This window comes from Dasypus novemcinctus, chromosome 8 (genome assembly GCF_030445035.2).
Source record: "Dasypus novemcinctus isolate mDasNov1 chromosome 8, mDasNov1.1.hap2, whole genome shotgun sequence".
NCBI lineage: Eukaryota > Metazoa > Chordata > Mammalia > Cingulata > Dasypodidae > Dasypus > Dasypus novemcinctus.
In genome coordinates, this window is record NC_080680.1 from 39,368,378 (window position 1) to 39,382,351 (window position 13,974).

At 37.9% G+C, this 13,974-nt stretch overlaps 1 protein-coding gene across 1 annotated transcript in view; it reads right to left on the reverse strand.

Annotated features, from left to right (window-relative positions):
• SMC5 (structural maintenance of chromosomes 5) overlaps positions 1–13,974 on the reverse strand; it is a 140,699-nt gene that overhangs the window by 77,112 nt on the left and 49,613 nt on the right. The window contains exons 10-11 of the mRNA XM_058301326.2: positions 12,845–12,999; positions 110–223 (exon numbers count right to left, since the gene is read on the reverse strand). Of these exons, the coding sequence (XP_058157309.2) occupies positions 110–223; positions 12,845–12,999 (269 nt within the window). The remainder of the gene's footprint in view (positions 1–109; positions 224–12,844; positions 13,000–13,974) is intronic.

Here is a 13,974-nt window from a genome sequence, read left to right on the forward strand (position 1 = left end):
GGTAACTGCTGGTAAAATTTTTTCTATTACCTTTTGCTCTAGTGAAGTTGAAAATTCAAGCACTGAGAGATAAGTATCAAGTACGTTAAAGTATTATGTCAGTACTTGCCTCCTTAAGGAAAATCTCCATATCTTCTTGACTTTCAAATACAAAGGCTCTCAAGTCATTTGATGGAATATGATTTTCAATATATTTTGCATTTTTATTATCTTTCATATTGATCTAAATAAAATAAAATGAAAAAACAAGTTACTTTCATGACACAATGTAATTATTAAAATGTGCTTATAAAAGATTAAATTTGCTACTTGAGGAATGGGAAGACAAGAAAAGAAAAAAGAAAAGAAAAACTCAGACTAAAGTCAACATTTTACTTCATTAACTCATTTACCCAGAAACATCCAACATATAGTTTAAAAAGGGCTACGACCTGAACAGCACCTGATCCATTTTGGGTTTTGAGATTATCTACATATTCATTTTTACATTATTTAGAAATAGTTAAGTTCCTTTCTGGTCAACTCATTTAAAACATTTTCAACAGTCTTAGATTGTGATCTAGCAGTTTAAACACTTCTCATCTGCCCCAAACATTTAAAGTCAAGGGAACTGAAAGGCACAAAAACACAACAGAAATACTTTATGAAACTAATGGGGACAAAAAGCTTGCATAGGCTAGACTGTAACTACAAGCGCCTTCAAGAGAAACCCCATTTTGTACCACCAGAGCAGAAATTTACTCTCATTTTTAAAATATTAAATGATTAGGCATTTCTACACATAAGGCCCAATGCCATGGAAGATACTAAGTCAGAAAAAAAAGTCTCAGAAGGAATATCATATCTAATATTTACTGCAAATTAATAAATATGTTGGAAAAAAGAACATCATAAAGCTCTTTAACAGTAGAAAATAAAAAGTGCTATCTATGGAATTTTAGAAAGAGATTATCTCTAGCAGTTAGAAATCAGTTTTCTTGAAAAGAGGTATTTATGTATGTAGCAGTTTGATATTATTTATGAATCCCAAAAAAAGAGATATTATATTTGTAAATGGGACTGTTCCTCTAGGCATGACACCATTTGATTTAAACTCAAAGACTTTACATTTACTTGATTATGTTACAATCAGGGCTTTGATTTGACCACATAATTAGGTTGTGCAGGGTTGAACCCCTGACCCCTTGGTAGACTATATAAATGGATACAAAATCAAGAAGAGGGGGAAAACGATACACAGTGAAGATACGGAGGAAGAGAGCTCCAAAGACACAGCAGAGGCCCAGGAAGAGAGAGGAACCATTAGCCTGATAGTTTAGAGCTGATCTTGTGAAGAGAACAGAGCAGCTGAACCTGGAAAGAAATGAGCCCCAGGAAGGTAGAAGAGACCTATGCCAGCCTACAGCTGAGATGGGAAGAAGCTGGACCCATGAAGCCTTAAGAGAGAAAAGAAAGGCTGAGCCCTCACAGATATCACCCACCATCTTCCTTCAACACGTGGCAAAAGAGTTGGTAAGGAAGTAATCCTGAGTTGGACTCTTTAGTTAAGCTTTTACCCCAACTAAATATCCTTTATAAAAGCCAACAGATTTCTGGTACTTTGCATCTGGTACCTTCAGCTAAAATAATGCACCATATGAATGTGGAGATATTTATGTACTATATTATATCAAGTATCATACTAGTTAAGAGCTACGGCTCTGGAGTCAGATGTCAGTTCAAATCCTACGTGTAACCTTGATTAAGTACTTAAACCTATGAAAGATTTAGTTACTGCATATGTAAAAATTGTTAGGATAAAATAGTATCTCATAGGACTAAATGTGGATTAAAAGAGAAAATATAATAAAAAATTAGTACAGTGCTTGTCACATAAATGTTGACTAATATTTCCATTTTAAATTACAGAATAAATCATTACAGGAGAATGGGAAAACAGATATACCAGCAAACAAAAAAATTTTAATCACATAAATTCCATCACCCAGAGATATATACTATGGATGTTTAGTGTCTATTGTTTCATAACTATTATTTTTGTACCAAATTACTTTTTGGAAGGAATTGTACAAATGAAACAAAATGTAAGTGAATGGTACATCTGGGGCTCCCATCTTGTATAAGCTGGTTATATGGCCATTCAATTCTTTGATGGATTTTATCAGCTCAAGGAATAAGTCTCAAGGAAGTCACAAAGACGGAATCATTTTTGTTTATGGTCAACTTGTACTGTTCTAATAATGACTTATGCACAATTTTTTCTAAGTATAATGCAAATTCTATTGCATTCAGCCCACTCTCCCAGTAATTATGATCTGGTTTCTTAATATCCTGAAGGAAGATTTGGCCACAGCATTGGTTCTGCAGTTTCCCTTTTCTCATGAGATTGGTGAAGAAAATAATTTAACAAAGTTCTTCAGTATCATATCTTCACAGTCAAAGTAGTAGGACATAGACAGGTACAAAGAGGAAGCATAGCACTCCAGGATGACTCTGTGGTTTATGGCAGCCTTCTGTTTCACAATTTTTACAAAATGAAATCTTTCTATATATCCTATTCTGTAACCTGTTTTATAATTCATTAACATGTCATAAATGTCCTTTTATATTAGTAGAGACATACAGCAACACTTATAATGGCTGTATTAGTATTCCATTATAAGGAAATAGAACAATTTACTTAACCGGTATTTTAGAAATTTTGTTTTTCTCTCATCATTCTGCTAATTATAAACACTAAAATTTGAGAGGAGGCATAAATAAATCTTTGGGACTTCCGGCAAGATGGTGGCTGAGTGAGCTTGCCTTGCCGTCTCTCCTGGGAAGAGGCAGCTGGGCACCGCTGGAGGTTCGCCGGGACCAGGCTTTTTCAGGATTTTTTCAGGGCAGGAAGTGTCTGGACATCGATTTGGTGGGAAGGTAACGGAAAGGACTGGTCTATAAGATATAAATTGGGACTTTTCAGGAGGGGGAGGCAAGATGGCAGCTGAGTGAACTTCCCGGTTACTAGCTCCTGGGGGGAACTGGCTGGGAGGCGTCGGAGACTCTTTGGGACCGGCTGTTTCGGGATTTTTCCTGGTCCGGAGGTGTCTGGACATCGATTTGGAGGGAAGGTAACAGAGAGGATCCATCTGTGAAATATACACGGAGATCCCAGCTACGTGTGGAGGATTCCCTCCTTGGGTAGGCGGAGCCGAGGCAGCTAGCACCGCGTGGAGCCCCGGCGGGCGGCGGTCAGGGTAGCCGAGTCCGCCGAGCCCGGCTGAGCCGCGGCCGGCGGGGGGGCGGAGCCCGGCTGAGCTCAGCCGAGCCCAGCCGCGCCGCGCCGCGAGCGGGAGAGCCGAGCCGCGCTGCGCCGGGCGGCGGGCGGGAAAGCTGAGCCCGGCCGAGCCCAGCCGAGCCCTGCCGAGCCCAGCCGAGCCCTGCCGAGCCGCGGCGGGCGGGGGACCGGAGCCCAGCTGAGCCCAGCCGAGCCTGGCGGCGGGGTTTCTGTTCTTTGGTTTTTTTTTTTTTTGTTGTTGTTGTTGTTCTTGTTCTTTTTTTTTTTTTTTCAATCCTCTCTTTCTTGTCCCCAATATTCTTCTTATACTATTTTACCTTAACAATACAATAATACAATAGGTCCTACAGGAAATACCTCACATTTGCTGGGTTTCCTCACCCTCCACTGCCTCATTTCTCTGTGAATAGATTTAGCCTATCTACACTATCCCCTTTCCCCTACAACTTGATATCCTCCACCATCTGCTATCTCTCCTATATTCCATCTCCCTTTCTTTGATCCACAAAGTGTCTAACTCTTAATTTCTAATACCTTTGTTTAGTTTTCCATCTGGTATTCATCCCTGAAACTATTACCTTTCTTTTCTCTTTCCCCCTCTCACGAAAACAATAGCCTCTTACTACGTACCACATTCCTCCCATATTCAGTCGTCTACCTCATTATAGGTACTTTCCTACTACTATAACTCTACACAATTTACATGATCTAACCTCCATCCTCCCAGAACTCATATTGTTGCTTTGTAAACATATATCACCAATACTACTTCACACTTTTTCCTTCCTTACACAACTGACTTTCCCCAGCACTAATACTTTCCTTTAAAGTGAGCTTAACTAGCAATAAGAAATTGGAATAAGAAGAACAAAGTGACAAAGAGAAGATATAACACTTATGCAAAAACAACAGCTAATTAATCTCCAAGACTAGACAAAGAAGCTAAGGAACTGATTAAACCCATCAAGAAAAAATGTTGACAAGACAGCAACAAAAATCTACAAACCAAACCAGTAATCAGGAAAACATGGCTGAATCCAATCAACAAACTGAAAATCAGGAAGTGGGGCAGGATTTCCCACAAGCAATGAAAGATCTCAGAACATTTATCACCGACAAATTTGATGAAGTAATGAAAGAGGTTAACAGCGTGAAGACAACACTTGGAGGGGAAATTGCAGACATGCGCAAAAAAATAACAGATATGATGGAAATGAACACCACAATTCAAGAAATCAAAAATACACTTGCAGCAAATATCAGCAGACTAGAAGAGGCAGAGCAGAGAATTAGTGATGTGGAAGACAGTGCATTGGAAATCAAACAGATAGTAGAAGTGGTCAATAAAAAGGTAGAAAAAATCCAGATAGGACTTAGGGACCTGAATGATAACGCAAAACGCTCAAACATACGTATTATAGGCATTCCAGAAGGAGAAGAGAAGGGAAAGGGGTCAGAAGGAGTGTTGCAGGAAATAATGAATGAAAACTTCCCAAATCTACTGAAAGAGACAGACGTACATATCCAAGAAGCACAGCGCACTCCACTGGTCATAAACCCCAACAGGCCCACCCCAAGACATATACTTGTCAAATTATCCAATGCTCAAGACAAAGAAAAAATTCTAAAAGCAGCAAGAGAAAAGAAAACCATCACATACAAGGGAAACTCCATAAGATTAAGTGCTGATTTCTCATCGGAAACGATGGAGGCAAGAAGGCAGTGGTATGATATAGTCAAGGTACTAAAGGAAAAAAATTTCCAACCAAGAATACTCTATCCAGCTAAACTAGCATTCAAAAATGATGGAGAGTTCAAAATATTCACAGATAAACAGAAACTGAAAGAGTATATCAACAAGAAACCTCCCCTTCAAGAAATTCTTAAGGGAATTCTGCAGGAAGAAAGGAAAAAACAGGACAGTCAGAGATGGAGGAGAGTGTAAAAGCAACAAGAAAGACAAAAATAGAAGGGGAAAATAAAATAATACAAACAAAATATAACAAACACAAATCCAACCAAAATATGGCTACCATAAATAACTCTCTAAACGTAATAACACTGAATGTCAACGGATTAAACTCACCTATCAAAAGATTCAGACTGGGACACTGGATAAGGAAATACGACCCATCTATATGCTGCCTACAAGAGACACATCTTAGACCCAGAGACTCATGGAGGTTGAAAGTGAATGGCTGGAAAACAATCATACAAGCAAACAACAACCAAAAAAAGGCAGGAGTAGCTATATTAATATCAGACAAAATAGACTTTAAATGCGAAACAATTGTGAGAGACAAAGAAGGATACTATATTTTAGTGAAAGGGACAATTTGTCAAGAAGATCGAACAATCATAAATATTTATGCTCCTAACAAGGGCGCCTCTAAATATGTGAGGCAAACGCTGGAAAAACTAAGTGAAAGAATAGATGCATCTACAATTATAGTGGGGGATTTTAATACACCACTATCAACTCTGGACAGAACATCTCAAAAGAGAATCACTAAAGAAACAAAACATTTGAACAGTATATTAGAAGAGCTGGATCTAATAGACATATATAGATCATTACACCCAAACACAGCAGGATATACATTTTTCTCAAACGCACATGGAACATTCTCCAAGATTGACCATATGCTAGGCCACAAAGAAAGGCTTAATGAATTCAGAAAGATCGAAATCATACAAAACAATATCTCTGACCACAGTGGAGTCAAGCTGGAAATTTGCAAGGGACAGAGACCCAGACTTCACACGACAATTTGGAAATTAAACAGCACACTCTTAGAAAAACAGTGGGTCAAAGAGGAAATCTCAAAAGAAATCAATGACTACCTTGAAACAAATGATAATGATAACACAACATACCAAAATTTATGGGATGCAGCAAAAGCGGTACTGAGAGGGAAATTTATAGCCATAAATTCATATATCAAAAAAGAAGAAAGAGCAGAAATTGAAGAATTAACTGCACATTTGAAGGAATTAGAAAAACAACAACAAAGTAACCCAACAGGAAGAAGAAGGAAGGAAATAACAAAGACAAGAGCAGAACTAAATGAAATAGAAAATAAGAAAGCACTTGAAAAAATAAACAAGACCAAGAGCTGGTTTTTTGAGAAGATCAACAAAATTGACAAACCTTTAGCGAGACTAACAAAGAAAAAAAGAGAAAAGATGCAAAAACACAAAATAAGAAATGAGAAAGGTGAAATCACCACTGACCCCACAGAAATAAAGACTATCATAAGAGGATACTTTGAAAAACTATATTCCAACAAAAATGACAATTTAGAGGAAATGGACAAATTCCTAGAAATACATAAGCAGCCCATACTGACAAAAGAAGAAATTGATGATCTTAACAAACCAATCACAAGCAAAGAGATAGAATCAGTCATTAAAAATCTCCCAACTAAGAAGAGTCCAGGGCCAGACGGCTTCACAGGTGAATTCTACAAAACATTCCGGAAAGAACTAACACCAATCCTGTTGAAACTATTCCAAAAAATCGAAACAGAAGGAACACTGCCTAATTCCTTCTATGATGCCAACATTACCCTAGTACCAAAGCCAAACAAAGACACCACAAGAAAGGAAAATTACAGACCAATTTCTCTAATGAACCTAGACGCAAAAATACTTAATACTTGCTAATCGTATTCAACAACACATTAAACGAATTATACACCATGACCAAGTGGGATTTATTCCAGGTATGCAAGGATGGTTCAACATAAGAAAATCAATCAATGTAATACACCATATAAACAGATTGAGAGAAAAAAACCACATGATTATATCTATAGATGCAGAAAAGGCATTTGACAAAATACAGCACCCCTTCCTGATAAAAACACTCCAAAAGATCGGAATACAAGAAAACTTTTTGAACATGATAAAGAGTATATATGAAAAACCTAAAGCCAACATTGTTTACAATGGCAAAATCCTGAAATCCTTCCCTCTAAAATCAGGAACAAGACAAGGATGCCCATTGTCTCCGCTCCTATTTAACATTGTCTTGGAAGTACTGGCTCGAGCACTGAGACAAGAACCAGATATAAAAGGCATTCAAATTGGAAGGGAAGAAGTCAAAATTTCATTATTTGCAGATGACATGATCCTATATATAGAAAACCCTGAGAGATCTACAACAAAGCTCCTAGAACTCATAAATGAGTTTAGCAAAGTCGCAGGTTATAAGATCAATGCGCAAAAATCAGTAGCATTTCTATACACCAATAATGAGCAAGATCAGGAGGAAATCAAGAAACAAATACCATTCACAATAGTAAATAAAAAAATCAAATACTTAGGAATAAATTTAACTAAAGAGGTAAAAAACTTATACATCGAGAACTATACAAGATTGTTCAAGGAAATCAAAGAAGACCTAAATAAATGGAAGAATATTCCCTGTTCATGGATAGGAAGACTGAATATTATTAAGATGTCTATCCTACCAAAACTGATCTACACATTCAATGCAATCCCAATAAAAATCAACACAGCCTTCTTTAAGGAACTAGAAAAACTAACTATGAAATTTATTTGGAATAAAAAGAGGCCCCGAATAGCCAAAGACATATTGAAAAAGAAAAACGAAATAGGAGGAATCACACTTCCTGACTTCAAAACATACTACAAAGCTACAGTAGTGAAAACAGCATGGTACTGGCATAAGGAGAGACACACAGACCAATGGAATCGAATTGAAAGTTCAGATATAGAACCTCATGTATATAGCCATATAATATTCGATAAAGCCACCAAACCCTCTCAACTGGGAGAGAATGGCCTATTCAACAAATGGTGCCTGGAGAACTGGATAGCTATATGTAGAAGAATGAAAGAGGATTACCATCTCACACCTTATACAAAGATCAACTCAAGATGGCTCAAAGACCTAAATATAAGAGCCAAGACCATAAAGACCTTAGAAAGCAGTGTAGGGAAACATCTACAGGACCTTGTAATAGGAAATGGCTTCATGAATATCACACCAAAAGCACGAGCAGCAAAAGAACAAATAGATAAATGGGACTACCTCAAAATTAAAGCCTTCTGCACCTCAAAGGAGTTTGTCAAGAAAGTAAAAAGGGAACCCACACAATGGGAGAAAATATTTGGCAACCATATATCTGATAAGAGACTTATAACTTGCATATATAAAGAACTCATAGATCTTGAAAACAAAAAGATAAACAACCCATTTAAAAAATGGGAAAAAGATTTAAACAGACACTTCTCCAAAGAAGAAATACAAATGGCTAAAAAGCACATGAAAAAATGCTCCAAATCCCTAGCTATCAGGGAAATGCAAATCAAAACTACAATGAGATACCATCTTACTCCCATAAGATTGGCAGCCATGAAAAAAACAGTAGAATACAAATGCTGGAGAGGATGTGAAGAAAGGGGAACACTCATCCATTGCTGGTGGGAATGCAGAAGGATCCAACCATTCTGGAGGACAGTTTGGCAGTTTCTCAAAAAATTATCCATAGATTTGCCATATGACCCAGCAATACCACTGCTGGGTATATACCCATCAGATCTGAAAACAAGGACACAAACCGATTTATGTACACCAATGTTCATAGCAGCATTGTTCACCATCGCCAAAAGTTGGAATCAATCCAAAAGTCCATCAACAGATGAGTGGATCAATAAAATGTGGTATATACACACAATGGAATACTACTCAGCTGTAAGAACCAATACACTACAATCGCACGTGATAACATGGATGAACCTTGAGAATCTTATGTTGAGTGAAGCAACCCAGGCATTGAAGGACAAACACTATATGACCTCAATGATATGAAATAAGTTAACTGCCTCAGAGAGCTAGAGTCTGGAAAAGTGGCTTACTGGAAATCGGGGGGTGGAGGAAGGATGTGAGTTAATGTCTGTAGGGGTGGAATCTGTGATGAGCTGGGGGTAAGTATGAGCACAAAGAAGGGACAAAATGGGGGCAAGGGGTTACCTTCGGGTGGGGTTTTCTGGGTTTGAGGGGGGCTGGGGATGGGAAGAGGGGTAATATGGTCCAAGAAATAGGTGGGAGGGAGGGGCAACATACAAACATGGGAGAGTGCCAGAAGTTCATTGAGAACTAAATGTTGAGTAAAACGTATCAAAGTATAAGTAGGAGGGTTACCTGGTTAGGACGCTCAGGGGGTATGGTCTGATGCGGGAGGACTCCGGAGGGAATAGCTGAAGGCTCATTTTGCCAAGGTGGGTTCTACCATTGGGTGGGGTGGACCCATATCCTGGGGAAGACTAATGCCGTCGAATAGAGAGGACTGTATCTCTCGTGAGAAAGGACGGCTCCCAGGGCATTAGATTGGCAGGCGTTGTGGGCCCTAAGGGGAGGGGAAAATGGACGTGCAATGGATGGAACAAAGGTAAATAAGGGGGCAAAAGAGGAGTTATGTGAGAGTACATGAGGATGAATATAAAACAGCTAATATTACACCAAAAACATATAGGGGACGACAGACTAATAATGAAAACCATAAGACAAAACATAGGATAACTAAAAAATTTAGAAAACTGTACAACCTAAAGTATGGACCACATAGTAAGCACAAATGTTACTTTGTTTGAAAACTATAGTTTCGGAATCTGTACATCAGTTTCAGGAAATATGATATGAATAAGTTAAAAGATTATTGCGGTGGAAGGGAAAAGGTTTTATGGTGGATCTGGGGAAATACTGTATATTGTATATATGAATTTTGGTGATCTAAGACTCTTCTGAAGCTAACATTATGTTGGGATTCACTTTACGGGAAGTTTTGGATCACAGAGTGGTTCAGCAATGGCAGCGGAGGAATACTGATATGGGATGTTATTGACAGGATATATATGGTTGACAGGGAGTTATACAGGGCATATGCCCAGGGTATATGGTAATGTCTATATATACTCATAGTGGAAACAATTAAAAACAACAGCTGGGGGGGTACTGGGCTCCTGGCCGGGGGGTCACTGTTGTGGTCCCTGGGAGAGCAGCGGCAATCCTCCAGGTGCAACGGCAAGAACCAGGAAGGAAGGAGGGCCCAACAGTGGGCTCTTGATACTAATGGCTACACTTTTGAGCCTATGCACCTGCAATAAGAACAAGGCCTAGAGTAGCATTGTGCCTGGGGGTTTCCTCCTGACAGCCTTCATGTTACTCAAATGTGGCCACTCTCACAGCCAAACTCAGCGTGTAGATGTGATGCATTCCCCCCAGCGTGGGACACGACACCCGGGGATGAGCCTCCCTGGCACCGAGGGATCACTACCACATACCAGCTGAAGAAGCAACTAGAAAATGACCTTGAATTAAAGATTCAATGCGGAACAGCAGAATATACCTATCTACATATAATAACATGACTTCGGGAAGCGGTTTGACCTAATGTAAGGGGGAAATGGAAAGGAGAAATGAGATTATAAGGCTGTGAGTCTCTAAAAAAGAGTCTGGAGGTTGTCAGAAGGAATACCCCTATGTACAACTGAACAAAGTCTAAGAGACAGATAAGGTAGATACAACCCCAGGTATTGGTTCTTTTGAGGGATAAAGAGACCCACGGGTTCTATGGTCATGGCAGAAGGGGTTCACTGCCATGACAGATGGCCCTTCTTTGGAGCTGGTGTTTCTGCGTGATGGAATTGGACTCAGAGGGGATCTCTTTTCACAAGACTTGCATGCTACTTTATTGGAATTGTAGTTGGTGCTGGGTTTAAGATATATGTAGGGGATTTGAATCTCTGGACTGATAATATGACACCCAGGCCCAGAGCCTCAACAGACTTCAGCTCCTACACTTTGATTTATTGGACTTACTCCACTCAGCTAACATGGAGTTGAAGAAGGTCAACCACCACAACATGGAGCCTAGAGTGTCTACAACTGGAAGTGGGAGGAGTGCATCCAGTACCCATGTGGAATCTAAGCCCTCACTTGACATAGGTGTGCAATGGACACAACCAATCCAATGTCCACAGAGAAAATGTGGAATGGGTGTGGGAACGGTAGCCATGGGGGCTGCTGGGTGTGGGGAATGGGAGGAAGAGATGAGATGTGGAGGCGTTTTCAGGACGTGGAGTTGTCCTGGATAGTGCTTCACGGACAATTACGGGACACTGTAGATCCCCCAGGGCCCACTGGATGGAACGTGAGAGAGTCTGGGCTATGATGTGGACCATTGACTATGGGGTGCAGTGATGCTCAGAGATGAACTTACCAGGTGCAATGGATGTATCACGATGATGGGAGAGAGTGTTGCTGTGGGGGGAGTAGGGGGTGGGGGCGGTGGGGTTGAATGGGACCTCATATATATTTTTTTAATGTAATTAAAAAATAATAATAATAATAAATAAATATTTTTTTAAAAATAAATAAATAAATAAATAAATAAATCTTTGCACACTTCTCCAAATCTAGATAGGAATTACTAGAATAATTCATGGATGTAGACTGTTAATTGCCAATCACATAAAATTTTAAGTTTACATATTACTAACTTATCTATGGAGGTGGGGAGCATTTCAAGGAGAACTTGAAAGGTTAGCTAAGGGTGTATGGGGATTATGATTGGAGGGAGGTGGTAGGGAAGGTGAGGAACTATTCCAAGAAGGATAAGACAGCAGGGAATCTCTCTTTACCTCAAAGACTTAAAACGTAATTTAAAATGTAAATACACGCCAGCTCATAATTTGCCTGGTAATAGACTCCTATTATGAAAGCAAATCAAGAGGATACCAAATCTCATAAAGTTCTGAATTATTATTTTGATGTTGGCATTTTAATAAAAGTATATTGACAATTATACTTGCATTATAACTCAGTACATACTAAGGGTCACAATATTTTTCTTATAATAATAACTTCTTTCAATCCTTATTAATTGAAGTAATAATGTCTACAACAAAATAGATACTCCCTTCTTGACTTGGAAAACATATAATAATATACAGCAAAAAGAATGCATTATTATGTGTGTTAATTTTGCTAATAAAAAAAGAAAATTATATAAAATACTTATAAGTGTGGCACAAACACAATTAACAGAAAACAGAAATTTTCATGAATCCTCCAAAAATTATTTTGTTTAAAAGATTCCTATACCTTCTAAATGTTATGATGTCGACATTCTTGGCTTCATTCTCAATCCACAGAATCTTCTATTTTTCTAGAGGTGATTTTGTTGTCTATCCTGTCAGGTGTCCCTTATCAAATCCATATATTTATTTACAGCAGTTTTTTTTTTCCTCCAGAATGAATCAGATAACCAAGCTAATTTATACATGATCCTTGACAATAAGCTGCCAGCTTCACACCTAGTTTTAGAAAAACTACATGTATTTTATGACAGTTATTATCCTCCTTGAGCAAGGGCCTTTTAAAAAACCTCACCTATGGGTAAGCAGTATGCCATATGCTGCAAGTCTGATAATGGAAAACTAGGTGTTAATAGGACTAAGAATTTGTATAGCAACAAAATTTATAATAATTACATTAACAAAACTAACAAATGCTACCGAGATGAAATTTCTTACCGTCAGCATTATGGGCTCACAGACTCTTTGCTTAAATTTGTCTCTGTTACTTCTTAACCATAAAACAGCATCATATGTGTCACGGTATCTCTGTCTCAGCTTATCTTCCTTTTGATTCATAAGATTGTCAAAACGTACAATATGATCATCCACACCTAAAATTGGAAAACATTATTTCTCTGAAAACTTTAACTAGTAAATTAATCTATCAATAATATAAAAGAATATCCTATATCTAAGGGTTATTAACACTACTTAGCAAGCACCCATCGAGTCTTTATTCTCAAAATATTATTGTAAAATTTCCAAAAACTTTGGGATAAAAGATCTTTAAGCTATTGAAAGGAAAATAAATAAGTCATCTACAAAAGGATGAGAAAAGCACTAGACTGTCTATCAAAACAAAAAAACAAAAAAACAACAACAAAAAAACAATAGTGATGGGCATTCAAAATTGTGAGAAAAAATGTATTTTCAAGCTAGAATTGTAAATACAACAAAATCAAGAAAAAAGAATAATGAAATAAAGATATTTTCAGGGATACAAAGGTTCTGAAATTAATTTCAAAAATCTCTCTTTTTAGGTGATTACCTGAAGATGTACTCTAACAAAATAAATGAGTAATAATATAAGAAAATGGAAGACATGGGATTCAAGAATTGTTTTATCCAACAAGGGAAGGCATAGAAAGAAATCCGAGATGACAGCTATGCAGGAAGTCAAGAGAACAACCAGTTTTGATGGGTAGAGAAGAAGGAAGGCTCCAGAATTCAAGAGAATGACTGAAAAGTTGTGGTTAGTTTTTTGGATTTTTTTTGGGGGGGAAGGGGGGTCCAATTAAAAGAAATGTTAAAACAAACGGTATTTTAAAATAAGGTTAATGAAAAACATTTTTTTAGCTGTCAATGAAAGGAAATTTAATCATGATACACTACCTGGCTCTGCTGTGAACAACCGTTTTATTGTTATAATAACAAAAAACAATGCTCACATTTCTGTATGTTCATATATGGATGATATACTTCAATAAAATAAAATAAAACAACGCTCAGTATTTTTATGCCTAGAATTAGCTCATAAACAGAACACATAAAACTTAACTATGGTTCTCAATAAAATGTTTTTCAGC